We start from the raw sequence: 14,392 nt of genomic DNA on the forward strand, positions 1-14,392 counted from the left end.
GCATTGTACCAGTCTTTATCCCAAGAGAGGGAGGTCTAAAACGAGAGGGTAAGTTTTTATTGCATGGAGTGTGTTAGGTATATGCAATGCACTGCCAGGACTGGTGGAAGAGGCAGATACATTAGGGATATTTACGAGACTCTTAGATGAAGATTTTAGATGCACATAGATGAAGATTTCCTCCCACGGACCGAAGACATGCTGGTTAGTGGTCCTTGTAAGTTGTCCCATGACTAGGCTAGAGTTAAATCGGTGGCTTGCTGGGCAGCGCAGGAGGAGCCTATTTCACGTAAAAATAAATAAAAAATTAACAAGTTGATAGTAAAATGGAGGGCTATGTGGGAAGGAAGGGTTAGATTGATCCCAGAGTAAGTTAAGGATCGGCACAACGTCATGGGCCAAAGGACCTATGCTGAGCCGTACTTTTCTAATGTTCTATTACAGCTCAAGGTACTGGAGTTTGGGGTTCAATACTGGCATCTTTTGTAAGGAGTTTGTACATTCCTTTCCAAGAGCACACGGTTTCCTCCGGGTGCTCCTGCTTCCTCCCAAAGTCCAAGGACGTACCGGTTAGTAGGTTATTTGGTCAATATAAACTGTCCTGCGATCAGGCTAGGGTGGTGTGTCGTGGGTTAGAACGGCCTGTTCCACACTGTATATCTAAGTAAATAAATATTTTACCACAGGACAGTCCAGGACCTTTGGCCTATGGTGTCCTGCCGAACCTTTGAACTATTCCAAGATCAGTCCAAAGCATCCCACTCAGCTTTCTATGTTCTATGTCTGTGCTCTACCGAGGATGTTGTGTGACCACGGGCTGTCTCTGCACGTGCAGTGTGTCCACTCACCGCCAGTCATGATGTAGTCCCTGAAGAAGGGGACTCTGAACCAAAGGGACAGCATCAGCATGTGGGGCTTCAGCCCAGGGAACATGGTCTGGAACCCAGTCAGCTCTGTGCAAAAGTTACCGAAGGCTCCCGCCACCAGCACACCGTGCGGATGGAAACCGAAGATGTAATTCTTCTTTGGATCCAGGTCTGCCGTCTTGACCAGCTGCAAGATATTATAAAGCAACACTATAATCATTCAGGGATTTTGGCTATTCTTTTGTGATTGTATGATATCTACAATCATAACCATATGTACTGTGTACTGTTGGGAATGTGTTACGCACCTAGGCTCCAGAAGTTTCATTTAGCTATATTCGTGTTTGGCTGAATGATAATTAAACTTGAACTTAAACGTGTTAGTCATTCATTTTTCAAGAATGTGAAATTGGAATTGGTTTATTATTGTCGCTGGTACTGAGATACAGTGAAAACTTGTCTTGCATACAGTGAATACTTGTCTTGTTCATACAGATCAGATCATTACACAGTGCATCGAGGTAGAACAAGGTGAAGCAATAACAGAGTGCAGAATAAAGTGTAGCAGTTACAGAGAAAGTACAATGCAGGCACATAATAAGTTCAAGATCATAATGAAGTAGATTGTGAATTAAGTGTAATTATCATTATCCTAAGGCCCATTTAATAGTATTGTAACAATGGGATAGAAGCTGTCCTTGAGCCTGGTGGTACCAGCTTTCAGGCTTTTGTATCTTCTGCCTGGGAGAAAACCAGAGCACCTGGAGGAAACCCATTCAAGGTTTGATGTGCTGTGTATTCAGAAATGCTCTTCTGCACATCACTGTTGTAACATGTGGTTAGTTAAGTGACTGTCAACTCCTGTCAGCTTGAACCAGTCTGGCCAATGACCTCTCTCAATAACAAGGCATTTTTGCCCACAGAACTGCGGCTCACTGATGTTCTCGTTTTGTTTTTTGTGCCATTTTCTGTAAACTCTAAAGACTGTTGTGCGTGAAAATCCCAGGAGATCAGCAGTTTCTGAGAAATTCGAACCACCTTGCCTGTCAGCAGTCAAGGTTACATTTCTTCCCCATTCTGATGCTTGGGCTGAACAACAACTGAACCTCTTGACCATATCTGTGTGTTTTTATGCATTAATTTGCTGCCGCATGAAGAAGAACGTGGTAACCTGGACTATTGTCCAGGAGCACTGACATCCAGTATGATGACATGTTTTGAGATGTTGGTGTTGAAACTTTCTAAATCCTGCCTGTGAAATGAATTGGTCTGCTCCTACCAACACAACAGATCCACAGCAGATGCCATTTCATTGGCTCTTCTCTCTGCCCTGAAACAACTGGACAGCAAAGATGCACATCTTAGAATGCTCTTTATCAACTTATAGCTCAACATTCAATACCACCGTCCCTTCAAAACAAATCAATAAGCTCCAAGATCTTGGCCTCAATGCCCCCTTGTTCAATTGGATCCTCGATTTCCTCACCTGAAGGATCCAGTTGGTTTGGATTGATAGCAACATCTTCTCCACAATCTCCATCAGCACAGATGCACCACAAGGCTGTGAGCTTAGTCCCCCTGCTCTACTCATTTTACACCTACGACTGTGTGGCTAAGCATAGCTCCAGTGCTATATTCAAGTTTGCTGATGATACCACTGTTGTGGGCCGAATCAAAGGTGGTGACCAATCAGCGTATAGCAGGAAGATTGAAACTCTGGCTGAGCGCTGCCACATCAACAATTTCTTACTCAATGCCAGTGAGACAAAAGAGCTGATTTTAGGAGGAGGAATCCTGAGATCCATGAGCCAGTCCTCATCAAGGAAACGGAGATGGAAAGGGATAGCAACTTTAAATTCCTTGGTGTTATCATTTCAGAGATTGTATACTGCGTCCAGCTTGTAAGTGCAATTATGAAGAAAGCACGTGTGGTGAACTACATATACCTGTCTGGACACGCCCCCCCTCGCTGACTGTTCCTGTGGCTCCTCCCACAGACCCCGATATAAAGGCGATTGGAGGCACAGACCCTTCCTCAGTCTCCAGGATGTTGTGTGGTGGTCACTTGCTGCTTGTGCTTTCTTCCAGCCAATAAAAGCCTACCTTAACCCACGTCTCAGAGTTATTGATGGTGCATCAGCATGGCAGCATCTCTACTTCCTTAGAAGTTTGTGAAGATTCAGCGTGAGATCTAAAACTTTGACAAAAATTTATCGATGTGTGGCGGAGAGTATATTGACTGGCTGCATCACAGCTTGGTATGGAAACACTAAAGCCCTTGAACAGAAAATCGTACAACAAGTAGTGGATACAGTCCAGTCCTTCATGGTTAAAGCCTTCCCCACTAGAGAGAACATCTACACGGAGTGCAGTTTCTGAAAGAAGCATCTATCATCAGTTGCCCCCACCACCCAGGTCATGTTTTCCTCTTGTTGCTGCCATCAAGAAGGAGGTACAGGAGCCTCAGGACTCACAGCACCAGGTTCAGGAACAGTTATTACCCTTCAACCATCAGGCTCTTGAGCCAGAGGGGATAACTTCACTCAGTTTCATGTACCCTATCACTGAACTGTTCCCACTACCATTGGACTCTTCATCTCCTGTTCTCAATATTTATTGCTTATTTATTTATTAATTATTATTATTTTTTTCTTTCTATTTGTATTTGCACAGTTTGTTGTCTTTTGCACCCAGGTTGTCTGCCCTGTTGGTGCTGTTTTTCATCGATTCTATTATGGTAACTGGGTTTATTGAGTATGCCTGCAAGAAATATAGGTGACACGTATGTATTTTGATAATAAATTTACTTTTAAGTTTTGAAGTTTGAACTTTGAACGTGATTGGCTGATCAGATATTTGCATTAACGAGCATATCTCATGTAGTTTCACTCCCGATGAAGGGTTTCGGCCCGAAACGTCGTCACTACCTCCTCCCATAGATGCTGTCTGGCCTGCTGAGTTCTGCCAGCATTTTGTGTTCTCATGTATTTTGTTGTTTTGTGGCAGGGTACAGTGCAATATTAATAAATATATAAAAATTAACTTGGTGTGAGAAGAGAGGAAAACCACTAGTGAGGTAGTGTTCAAGGGTTCATCGTCCTTTCAGAAATCTGATGGCGGTGGGGAAGAAGCTGTTCCTGAATCGTTGATTGCTTGAATTTGATTCAAGGATGGGACAAAACAAGGGGATCTTAGTGTAATCATTGAGTTAATTAAAAGGTGTCTTTTCTTTCATTCACCATCTATGCAACATCTTAAAATCATTTTTAACCAGAATATGACCTGTTATGCTGACAGTTCTAATGTTTGACATTGGAAAATATTTTGAGAAGGAAAGGTTACGTTGTGACCTTGTATGTGTATGTCAAACGTTGAGCCAGAATTTACAAGAGCACAAATTATACATTAACAGATTAATTGCACAGTCCCACAAGACGTGTTGCAGTTAGTAGAGCTGCTGCTTCTCAGGCCCACGTAACACCGGTTCAGTCCTGAACTCGGGAGCTGCCTGTGTGCAGAATTTGAATGCTCTCCCTGTGACAGCGTGGGTTTTATCCTAGTACTCTGGTTTATAAAACGCCAAACAGTACAGTACATGATGTACTGAAAACTACCCATCGGTCAATCTAACGCTTCCCTTCCACATAGCTCTCCATTTTGTTTCTATCCATGTGCCAATCTAAGATTCTCTTAAGTACATCTGCCTCTACCTGCATCGTGTTCCATGCACCCACCATTCCACGTTAAAACACCTGATTCTTTCCATGACTTATAACTCTAGGCTGACACAGAGCATAAATTTGAACGAGTGCAGAGAAAATTTGCAAGGATATTGCCAGGACCTGAGAATGTAAGTTATAAGGAATGGTTGAATATTACAGCACAGTACAGGACATTCCGCAAGTGATGTTGTGCCAACCTTTTAAACTACACTAAGATCAATCTGACCCTTCCCTCCCACATAGCCCTCATTTTTCTACCATCCATGTGCCAATTTAAGAGTTTAGTAAAGAGTATTTTTGTTATCTTTTGACCATTGGTTATTTGGTCATTCTTTGTATATATGTACAGTCAGATGACAATAACCTTAAACTTGCGTTATACAGCCATACAGTATGGACTGCTACAGACCGGTTCCTTAAGGTTGTTACAGTCCTGGGGACAAGCTCCCAGTACCTATTCATTGCTCCCAATGGTGCGTGTCTCAACTAGCTCTGACAACCAAGTCCAGCTCCTGGCCTTCATGTGTGGCTTAGCTACTAAGCCCAGTGGAAATGTTTCTACTGACAGGAGAAGGAGCAAAGTCAGGTCACTGACGCCTTGAAACCTGTCACTTCGGGCAGACGGGGCTCGTCAGCAGTGGCTGGCAGCTCACTTAGGCAAGGAAAAACTCTGATTCCAAACCTTGCAGCTATACCTGCCCATTTGGGAAAGGCTTTGGGATTAAACCTTGAGGCAGAAATCCAGAGATGGAGTTCCTACGACAATCCTACCTTGAGTTCAACACTGACGGGCAACTTCTGCAATGCTGCTGGTGCCAGACTGTACCAGTCTCTGCCGTACCTTTGGGTTCATCAGACGCATGGAGAGGGAGAGCTTGCTACATGGGCAACAGCTTGCTCTCCATATCGTACTGCCCAGACCAGTGTATCTAGACAGCTAGGACACAACATCCACGGTCAAGCCCTTACTCCCTCACTCACAGTATGGATACAGGTCCTTTGGCCCAATGAATCCATGCCAACCACAGTGCCTGCCCAGCTGGTTCCAATCTCCTGAAGTTTATGGAAAATCAGCTTCTACCCTGCTGTCATAAGGTCACTGAATTGTTCCCCAGTATGATAAGATGGACTCCGTTTTGTCCTCACTATGACTTCGCACCATACTGTCACTCTGCACTGCACTTTCTCTGTAACTGTTACACTTTATTCTGCATTCTGTTATTCTTTTCCCTGGTTCTACCTCAATGTACAGATGTGATGAGATTATCTGTATGGATGGCATGAAAAAACATTGCTATGCATTAGAACAGGTGACAATAATGAACCAATCCTCCCTGTAAATGGCCAGAGTGCTACAACTGCCCATTCACCTCCTCCCTCACCTCCCCAAGCAGTCCTTCCAGGTGAGGCAACACTTCACCGGCGATCCCGCTGGGGTTGTCCAGTGCTCCCAATGTGGCCTCCTCCGTCATAAACTGGGGGACTGCTTTGCCGAGCACAGTCCACCAAAGGTGAAACTTCCCAGTGGCTAACCATTTTAATTCTCATTCCCATTCCCGTTCTGACTTGTCGGTCCACGGCCTCCTCTTGAACCCAGATGAGGCCACCCTCAGCACGGAGAAGCAACAGCTTATATTCCATCTGGGTAGCCTCTAACCCAACTGCATGAACATTGAATTCTCCTCCCATTAAAATAAAAATCCCTCCCCCTCTCCTTTTCTAATCCCCACTCTGGCCTCTTACCTCTTCTCATCTGTCTATCACCTCCCCCTTGGTCCCCTCCTCCTTCCCTTTCTCTTATAGACCTCTCCCCTCTCATATGAGATTCCTTCCTGCCCAGCCCTTTACCTTTCCTACATACCTGGCTTCACCCATCACCTTCTAGCTTTTCCTCCTTCCCCTTTCCCACCTTTTTATTCTGGCACTTTCCCCCTTCCTTTCCAGTCCTGAAGAAGGGTCCAACATGTTGACTGTTTATTCATTTCCATGGATGCTGCCTGGCCTGCTGAGTTCCTCCAGCATTTTGTGTGTATTGCTCTGGATTTCCAGCATCTGCAGAATCTCTCGTGTTTCTAATTTGTAGGTAGACTATATCAGGTAGGAACAGTAATGTCTGTCATCAAGTTCAAAGTAAATTCATTATCACAGCACATGTATGTCACCATATACAACCCTGAGATTCACACTCTTGCAGACATATTCAATAAATCTATAGAATAATAAACATAATTGAATCAATGGAAGGCCACACCAACCTGGGCATTCAACCAGTGTGTAAAAGACAACAAACTGCACAAATTCAAAAAGAGATAAATAATAAATAAGCAATAAATATCAAGAGCACGGGATGAAGAGCCCTTGAAAGTGATTCCATAGGTTATGGGAACAGTTCAGTGATGAGACAAGTGAAGTTGAGTGAAGTTACTCCTCTGGTTCAAGTGCCTGACAGTTAAGGGGTAATAACTGTTCCTGAGCCTGGTGGTGTGAGTCCTGAGGCTCCTGTACCTCCTACCTGAAGGTAGCAGTGAGAAGAGAGCATGGCCTGGATATTGGATGTCCCTGATGATGGATTCTGCTTTCCTGTGACAGTACAGTACAGGCTCTTTGGCTCATAACCTTTTAAATTACTCCAATGTCAACCTAACCCTTCCCTCCCACATAGTCCTCCACTTTTCAATCATCTATGTCCCTATCTCAAATGTCCCTGATGTATTTGCATGGGTACATGAAGAGCATGTGGCCTGGGTGGATGAGGTCAGTTTTATGACAATCCTTTAGCTGTGTATTCACCATTCTAGACCAGATTTCTTTGCACATCTTGTGGCGGCACAATAGCGCAGTGGTTAGCGTAACACCATAGCAGTCTCAACGATCCAGATATCAGCCACTCGCTGTGTAAAGAAACTTACTCCTCAGAACCCTACCTCATATGGCCTTGCTCCTTATTGTCTCCCTAAACTGCACTTCCTCTGTAATGATAACACTTCATTCTGCATTCTGTTATTGTTTTAACTTGTCCTACCTCAACTGTAGGATGGTGGTATAATGATCTGATCTGTATGAACAGTCTGCAAGACAAGCTTTTCACTGTATATGTGACAATAATAAACTAATTTACCAATTGATTAGGTGAAAGTTTTTATTTGATTATTAATCCTTTACAGATATATACAGTTTCTTGTTGCTTTAACAACTGGATATGGTGTATTTAACATAGTTAAGCATCTTCACAGGGGTTGTGGAACTGTCAACAATTCCTGTAACGATCCTTTAAATACACCATATTGGTTTGTTAATGCAAGGAACATTCTAATGCTTAAAGAAAAGAAGCACATTTGATATTTCTCCTGATAAAACTAGGGCAAATTTCTAAACAGCTACGCATGAAAGCGGAAACAAATGCGGCATTTTAAAAGCAGCACAGTCGCTCTATTCATAGAGTCTCAGATGGGAATAGTAGTGAAATGGATGATCTCCTCCACCCACCCCACATACAGACAGTAAATCTAGATGTAGCTTTCCCCTAGAAAGGTTGTTATTAAATCAGAAAGAGTGCAGAAAGCACTTAGAGTTGTAGAATCATAGAGCACTACAGAAGCAAACCCTTTCAACCACCTCGTCCAACCTGAACTATTAATCTGCCTCGTCCCATCGATCTGCACCGGGACCATAGCCCTCCACACTCCTCACAATCATGTACCTATCTAAATCTCTCTTAAATGGTGAAATTTAACCTCCATCTATCACTTCCACTGGCAGCACATTCCACACTCTTGCCAGTTCCCTCTAAGGTATCGCTTCAATATTTCATCTTTCTTCCTTAACCTATGACCTCTAGTTCTAGTCTCACCCAGCTTTGAATTTACCCTATCTATACCTCTCATAATTTTGTATACCTCTATCAGATCTCCTCTCATTTTCCTACTCCTCAGGGAATAAAGTTGTGAACTATTTACCCTTTTCCAAAAACCCCCCTATTGCATGAGGTGCATAGTGTATGTGGAATGAGCTGTCAGAGGAAGTGGTTAAAGCAAATACAATAACATTTAGAAGAGGGTTGGGCAGATACAGGGATTGAGGCCCTACATAGATTGGGGGATCACTTTGTCACTTTGCCAGCTTGTCCTCCCTCCTATCCCCACTTTATTATTCTGGCTTCTTCTCATTCCCTTTGCAGTCCTGATGAAGGGTCTTGGCCTGAAACATTGACTCTTTATTCCTCTCCATTGATGCTGCCTGACCTGCTGAGATGCCCCGGCGTTTGAAGATCATAGATGTTGGAGCAGAATGAGGCCATTCAGCCCATAGAATCTGCTCCACCATTCCATCATGGCTGATTTATTAACCCTCTCAACCCCGTTCTCAGCAAGCTTTGACCCCCGACTAATCAAGAACCTATCAACCTCCGCTTTAAACATATCCAATAACTTGGCCTCCCTTATTCCTCAGATTCACCTCCCTTTGGCTAAAGATATTTCTCCTCCTCTCTGTTCTAAAGGGATCTCTCTATTCCAAAATACTGTACTGAAATACTTTTGGTTGGCTCCAAAGCCAGAAGACATGAATTTGTTGATAAACTTGGGAACTTGGCTCCTCATGTTCTCAATATTTATATGTTATTTATTTGTCTATTATTTTTTCCTCATTTTGTACTTGCACAGTTTGTTGTCTTCTGCACTCTGGTTGAATGCCCTAGTTGGTGCAGTCTTTCATTGATTCTGTTGTGTCTATTATTCTATAGATTTATTGAGTCTGCCCACAAGAAAATGAATCTCAGAGTTGTATATGGTGACATATACGGTATATATTTTGATAATAAATTTACTTTGAACTTTGAAATCTCTCACCTGTGATCTTAAATTTGTTTCTAGCAACCCAGTCTACGCACAAAGTGTTTTAACCTTCTCCATGCCCTTCATGATCTTGTACACCTTTATCAGGTCACCCCTCAATCTCCTAAATTCCAGGGTTTGCAGTCCTAGTGTATGCAGCCTCTCCTTGTAATTCATAACCTTGCATCTAGAAAATCTTTGCTGCACTCATCTCAGAATTAATTTGAATTTCTTCAACAGTGACTATTGGGTGCTACGGTGGAGTAGCGTTTGTTGCGACGCTGTTGCAGCTCAGGGCATCAGGGTTTGGAGTTCAATTCCGACATCCCCTGTAAGGACTCTGTACATCCTCCCCGTGGAGTGTGTGGGTCTTCCAGGTGCTCCGCTCTCCTCCCACAATCCAAAGGCATACCGGTTGGTATGTTATAAATGCAAGAAATTCTGCAGATGCTTGAAATCCAAAGCAACACACACAGAAAGCTGGAGGGTCACAGCAGGTCAGGTGGGACCCGTAGAAATGACCAAACAGTTGACGCTTCAGGCCGCGACCCTTCTCCAGTCCTGATGGAGGGTCTTGGCCAAAAGCGTCACCTGTTTGTTCATTCTCATGGGTGCTACCTGACTTTCTGAGTTCTTCCAGCATTTTGTGTCCGGTTAGTAAGTTAGAGTGTCCCGTGATTAGGCTAGGGTTAAATCGGTGGGAAGCTGATTGGTGCTGGAAGGGCCTATACCGTGCAGCATCTCGAAGTAAATAAGTAAATTATAAACATGGAAGTGGGCTTTTTTCCGAGTGCTACAGTTTCTTCCCACAATCCAAAGACATGTCGGTTAGTAGAGTGATTGATCACTATAAGTTGTCCTGTGATTAGGCTGGGGTTAGGACAGGGGCTGCTGGGCCGGGCTGCTCAGTGGGTCGGACGGGCCTGTTCTGCAGTGTATCTCAATAATCAAGACTGTCGTTTCTGGTAGTTATTCCTGGTATGGGGAACGGCATGAACATTTTATTGCAGCACACAGCACACCACTCCCCTCGGTTTGTAAGTGGCTGCATCCGGTGGCCTGAGGGTGTTGTTGTGCTTCGTTTGTTGTCTAACTTTGTTTTCGAACCTTGACCCTGGGCAGCCGCAGGGTGAGACTTCTGCCAAACAGTTCATCAGTTCATCGCAACCTTTGGACAAACACAAACTGAGAGCAGAGATCCCGTTTCCCAAAGTTAAGGAGCACACCGGGACAATGACAGCAAACATTACCATCAGGCTCCTGAACCAAAGCGGATAACTTCATTCACCACAACTCTGAACTGATTCCGCAATCTCCACACTCTTGTGGAGGTCTTAAGTGAATGCCCTCTTGTCTTCAGTATTTTTATTATTTTCTTTTGCACTTGCACATGTGATAAATAAATCTGAATTTCAATCTAAATTTCTCACCTCTGATATTAAACCTTTGTCCTCTTCTCAGTATTATTATTCTTTTTTATTGACACAATTTGTTTTCTTTAGGGCATTGGGCATTTATCAGTCTTTATATTTCTTTATTAGAGTCATAGAACACTGCAGCATAGAAACCATCTCTTTGGACCATCTAGTTTGTGCTGAAAGTGCCTAGTCCGATCGATCTACACCTGGACCATCGCTCTCCATACCCCTCCCATCCATGTACTTATCCAAATTTCGCTTAAGTGTTGAAATCGAACCCGCATCCGCCAATTTATCTGACAGCTTGTTCCAAATGCTCACCACCCTCTGAGTGAAGAAGTTCCCCCTCAAATTCCCTTTAAAATTTTCATCTTTCACCGTTAACCCATGACATCTAGTTGTAGTCCCTTCCAATCTCAGTGGAAAAAGCCTGCTTGCATTTATGCTGTCTATACCCTCATAATTTTATATACCTCCATCGAGTAGAAACATGGAAAACGTACAGCACAATACAGACCCTTTAGCCCCACAATGCTGTGCCGAACATGTATTTGCCTGAGAAATTACCTAGGGTTACACATAGCCCTCTATTTTTCTAAGCTCCATGTACCTATCCAAGGGTCTTTTAAAAGACCTCATCGCATCCACCTCCATCACAGTCACCAGCAACTTATTCCATGCGCTCACCATTCTCTGCAGAAAAAAACTTACCCCTGACATCTCCTCTGTACCTACTTCCAAGCACCTTAAAACTGTGTCCTGTCATGTTAGCCATTTCAGCCCTGGGATAAAGCCTCTGACTATCCACATGATCAATGCCTCTCATCATCTTATACACCTCTATCAGGTCACCTCTCATCCTCCGTCGCTCCAAGGAGAAAAGGCCGAGTTCACTCAATCTATTCTCATGGGGCATGCTCCCCAATCCAGGCAACGTCCTTGTAAATCTCCTCTGCACCCTTTCTATAGTTTCCACATCCTTCCTGTAGTGAGGTGAACAGAACTGAGCACAGTACTCCAAGTGGGGTCTGACCAAGGTCCTATATAGCTGCATCATTAGCTTTCGTCTCCTCAACTCAGTCCCACAATTGATGAAGGCCAGTGCACCGTATGCTTTCTTAACCACACAGTCAACCTGCGCAGCAGCTTTGAGTGTCCTATGGACTCTGACCTCAAGATCCCTCTGATCCTCCATACTGCCAAGAGTGTTACCATTAATGCTATATTCTGCCATCATATTTGACCTACCAAAATGAACCACCTCACACTTATCTGGATTGAACTCCATCTGCCACTTCTCAGCCCAGTTTTGCATCCTATCAATGTCCCGCTGGAACCTCTGACAGTCCTCCACACTATCCACAACACTCCCAACCTTTGTGTCATCAGCAAACTTACTAACCCAGCCCTCCACTTCCTCATCCAGGTCATTTATAAAAATCACAAAGAGAAGGTGTTCCAGAACAGATCCCTGAGGGACTTCACTGGTCACTGACCTCCATGCAGAATATGACCTGTCTACAACCACTCTCTGCGATCTGTGAGCAAGCCAATTGTAGGTCCACAAAGCAATGTCCCCTTGGATCCCATGCCTCCTTACTTTCTCAATAAGCCTTGCATGGGGTACCTTATCAAATGTCTTGCTGAAATCCATACACACTACGTCTACTGCTCTTCCTTCATCAAGTCATCGCTACAATCGCCAAGATACTGTAGTGAATACTGAAGCAAAGTATTAATTAAGTATCTCTGCTGTCTCCTCCGGTTCCATACACATTTTGCCACTGGAACATGTGATAGGTCCTATTCTGTCATATCTTATCCTCTGGCTCTTCACATACTTATGGAATGCCTTGGGGTTTTCCTTAATCCTGCTCGCCAAGGCCTTCTCATGGCCCCTTCTGGCTCTCCTAATTTCATTCTTAAGCTCCTTCCTGCTAGTCTTATAATCTTCTAGATCTCTGTCATTACCTAATTTTTTGAAACATTCATAAGTTTTTCTTTTCTTCTTGACTAGATTTACAACAGCCTTTGTACATCACGGTTCCTGTACCCTACCATCCTTCCCCTGTCTCATTGGAACGTACGTATGCAGAACTCCATGCAAATATCCCCTGAACATTTGCCACATTTCTGCCGTACACTTCCCTGAGAACATCTGTTCCCAATTTATGTTTCCATGTATCTCTCTGTTCTAAAAGGATGTCCCTCTATTCTGAGTCTGTATCCTTAGGTCTTAGACTGTCTCATCCTCTGCACATCCACTCTGTCAAGGCCTCACAGGCCTCGAGATTACCCCTCATTCTTCTGAATTCCAGTGAATACAGGCCCAGAGCCATCAAATGGTCTTCGTATGACAAGCCGTTCAATCCTGGAATCATTTTCTTGAAGCTCCTTTGAACTCTCTTTAGTTTCAGCTCATCCATTCTGAGATAAAGGGCCCAAAACTACTCATAATACTGTAAGTGAGACCTCACCAGTGCTTTTTACATTCTCAACATTACATCTTTGCTTTAATATTCTTCTCCTCTTGAATTGAACGCTGACATTGCATTTGCCTTCCTCACCACAGACTCAACTTGCAAATTAAACTTCAGGGGATCCTGTACATGGACTCCCAAGTCCCTTTGTGCCCCAGTTTTTTGTATTTTCTCCTCATTTAGAAAATAGTCTGCCCTTTCATTACTTCAACCAAAGTGCATGACCATACACTTCCCAACACTGTACTCCAACTGCCACTTCTTTGCCCATTCTCCTAATCTGTCTCAGTCCTTCTATAACACATACAAGATGCCGGAGGAACTCAGCAGGCACAGCTCTTCGAGTGATTATGCAAAAAGTTTGAAGTTAATAATTCATCTCATTCTACCTTAGGACACAAACTTATCAATCACCCCGATGAGTTATTAACTTCAGACTTTCTGCATAATCACTTGAAGAGTTGAACTGCACGTGCATGTAACGAGAGCTGTATAACTCATCTCCTTCTACCTTAGGCCACGAACCTATCAATCACCCCTGCTGTGGACACTTTCTGGAGGTCCAAGATCCGTATGCTCCACAACCGCTGGACTAAGTGTGTAAATGTGGGAGGGGACTATGCTGAAAAATAAATATGCTAGGTTTTCTAAAATTGACTCTTTCTACCTTAGGCCACAAACTTATCAATCACCCCTCGTATATTCCATCTGGGTAGCCTCCAACCTGATGGCTTACCAGCGATTTCTTGAACTTCTGGTAATGCCCCCTCCCTCATTCACCATTCCCCATTCCCATTTTCTGCTCTCACATCTCCTTACCTGCCCATTGCCTCCGTCTGGTGCTCCTTCCCCCTTTCCTTTCTTCTATGGTCTTCTGTTCCCTCCTATCAGATTCCCCAATCTCCAGCCCTTTATCTCTTTCACCAATCAATTTCCCAGCTTCACTTCACCCCTCACCTTCTCACGGTTTCACCTATCACCTACTACCTTGTGTTTTTTTCCTGCCCTCCACCCACTTTTTGTTCTGATCTCATCTTTTTTCTCCTGTCCTGAAGAAGGATCTTGGCCTGAAGC

At 43.8% G+C, this 14,392-nt stretch overlaps 1 protein-coding gene across 2 annotated transcripts in view; it reads right to left on the reverse strand.

Annotated features, from left to right (window-relative positions):
* mogat2 (monoacylglycerol O-acyltransferase 2) overlaps window positions 1-14,392 on the reverse strand; it is a 33,365-nt gene that overhangs the window by 3,467 nt on the left and 15,506 nt on the right. For both annotated transcript variants that reach the window (XM_059963265.1, XM_059963264.1), the window contains one exon: window positions 849-1,053. In XM_059963265.1, coding sequence (XP_059819248.1) covers window positions 849-1,053 — 205 coding nt within the window. The remainder of the gene's footprint in view (window positions 1-848; window positions 1,054-14,392) is intronic.

The sequence above is a fragment of the Hypanus sabinus genome, chromosome 3 (assembly GCF_030144855.1).
Source record: "Hypanus sabinus isolate sHypSab1 chromosome 3, sHypSab1.hap1, whole genome shotgun sequence".
NCBI classification, from domain to species: Eukaryota; Metazoa; Chordata; class Chondrichthyes; order Myliobatiformes; family Dasyatidae; genus Hypanus; species Hypanus sabinus.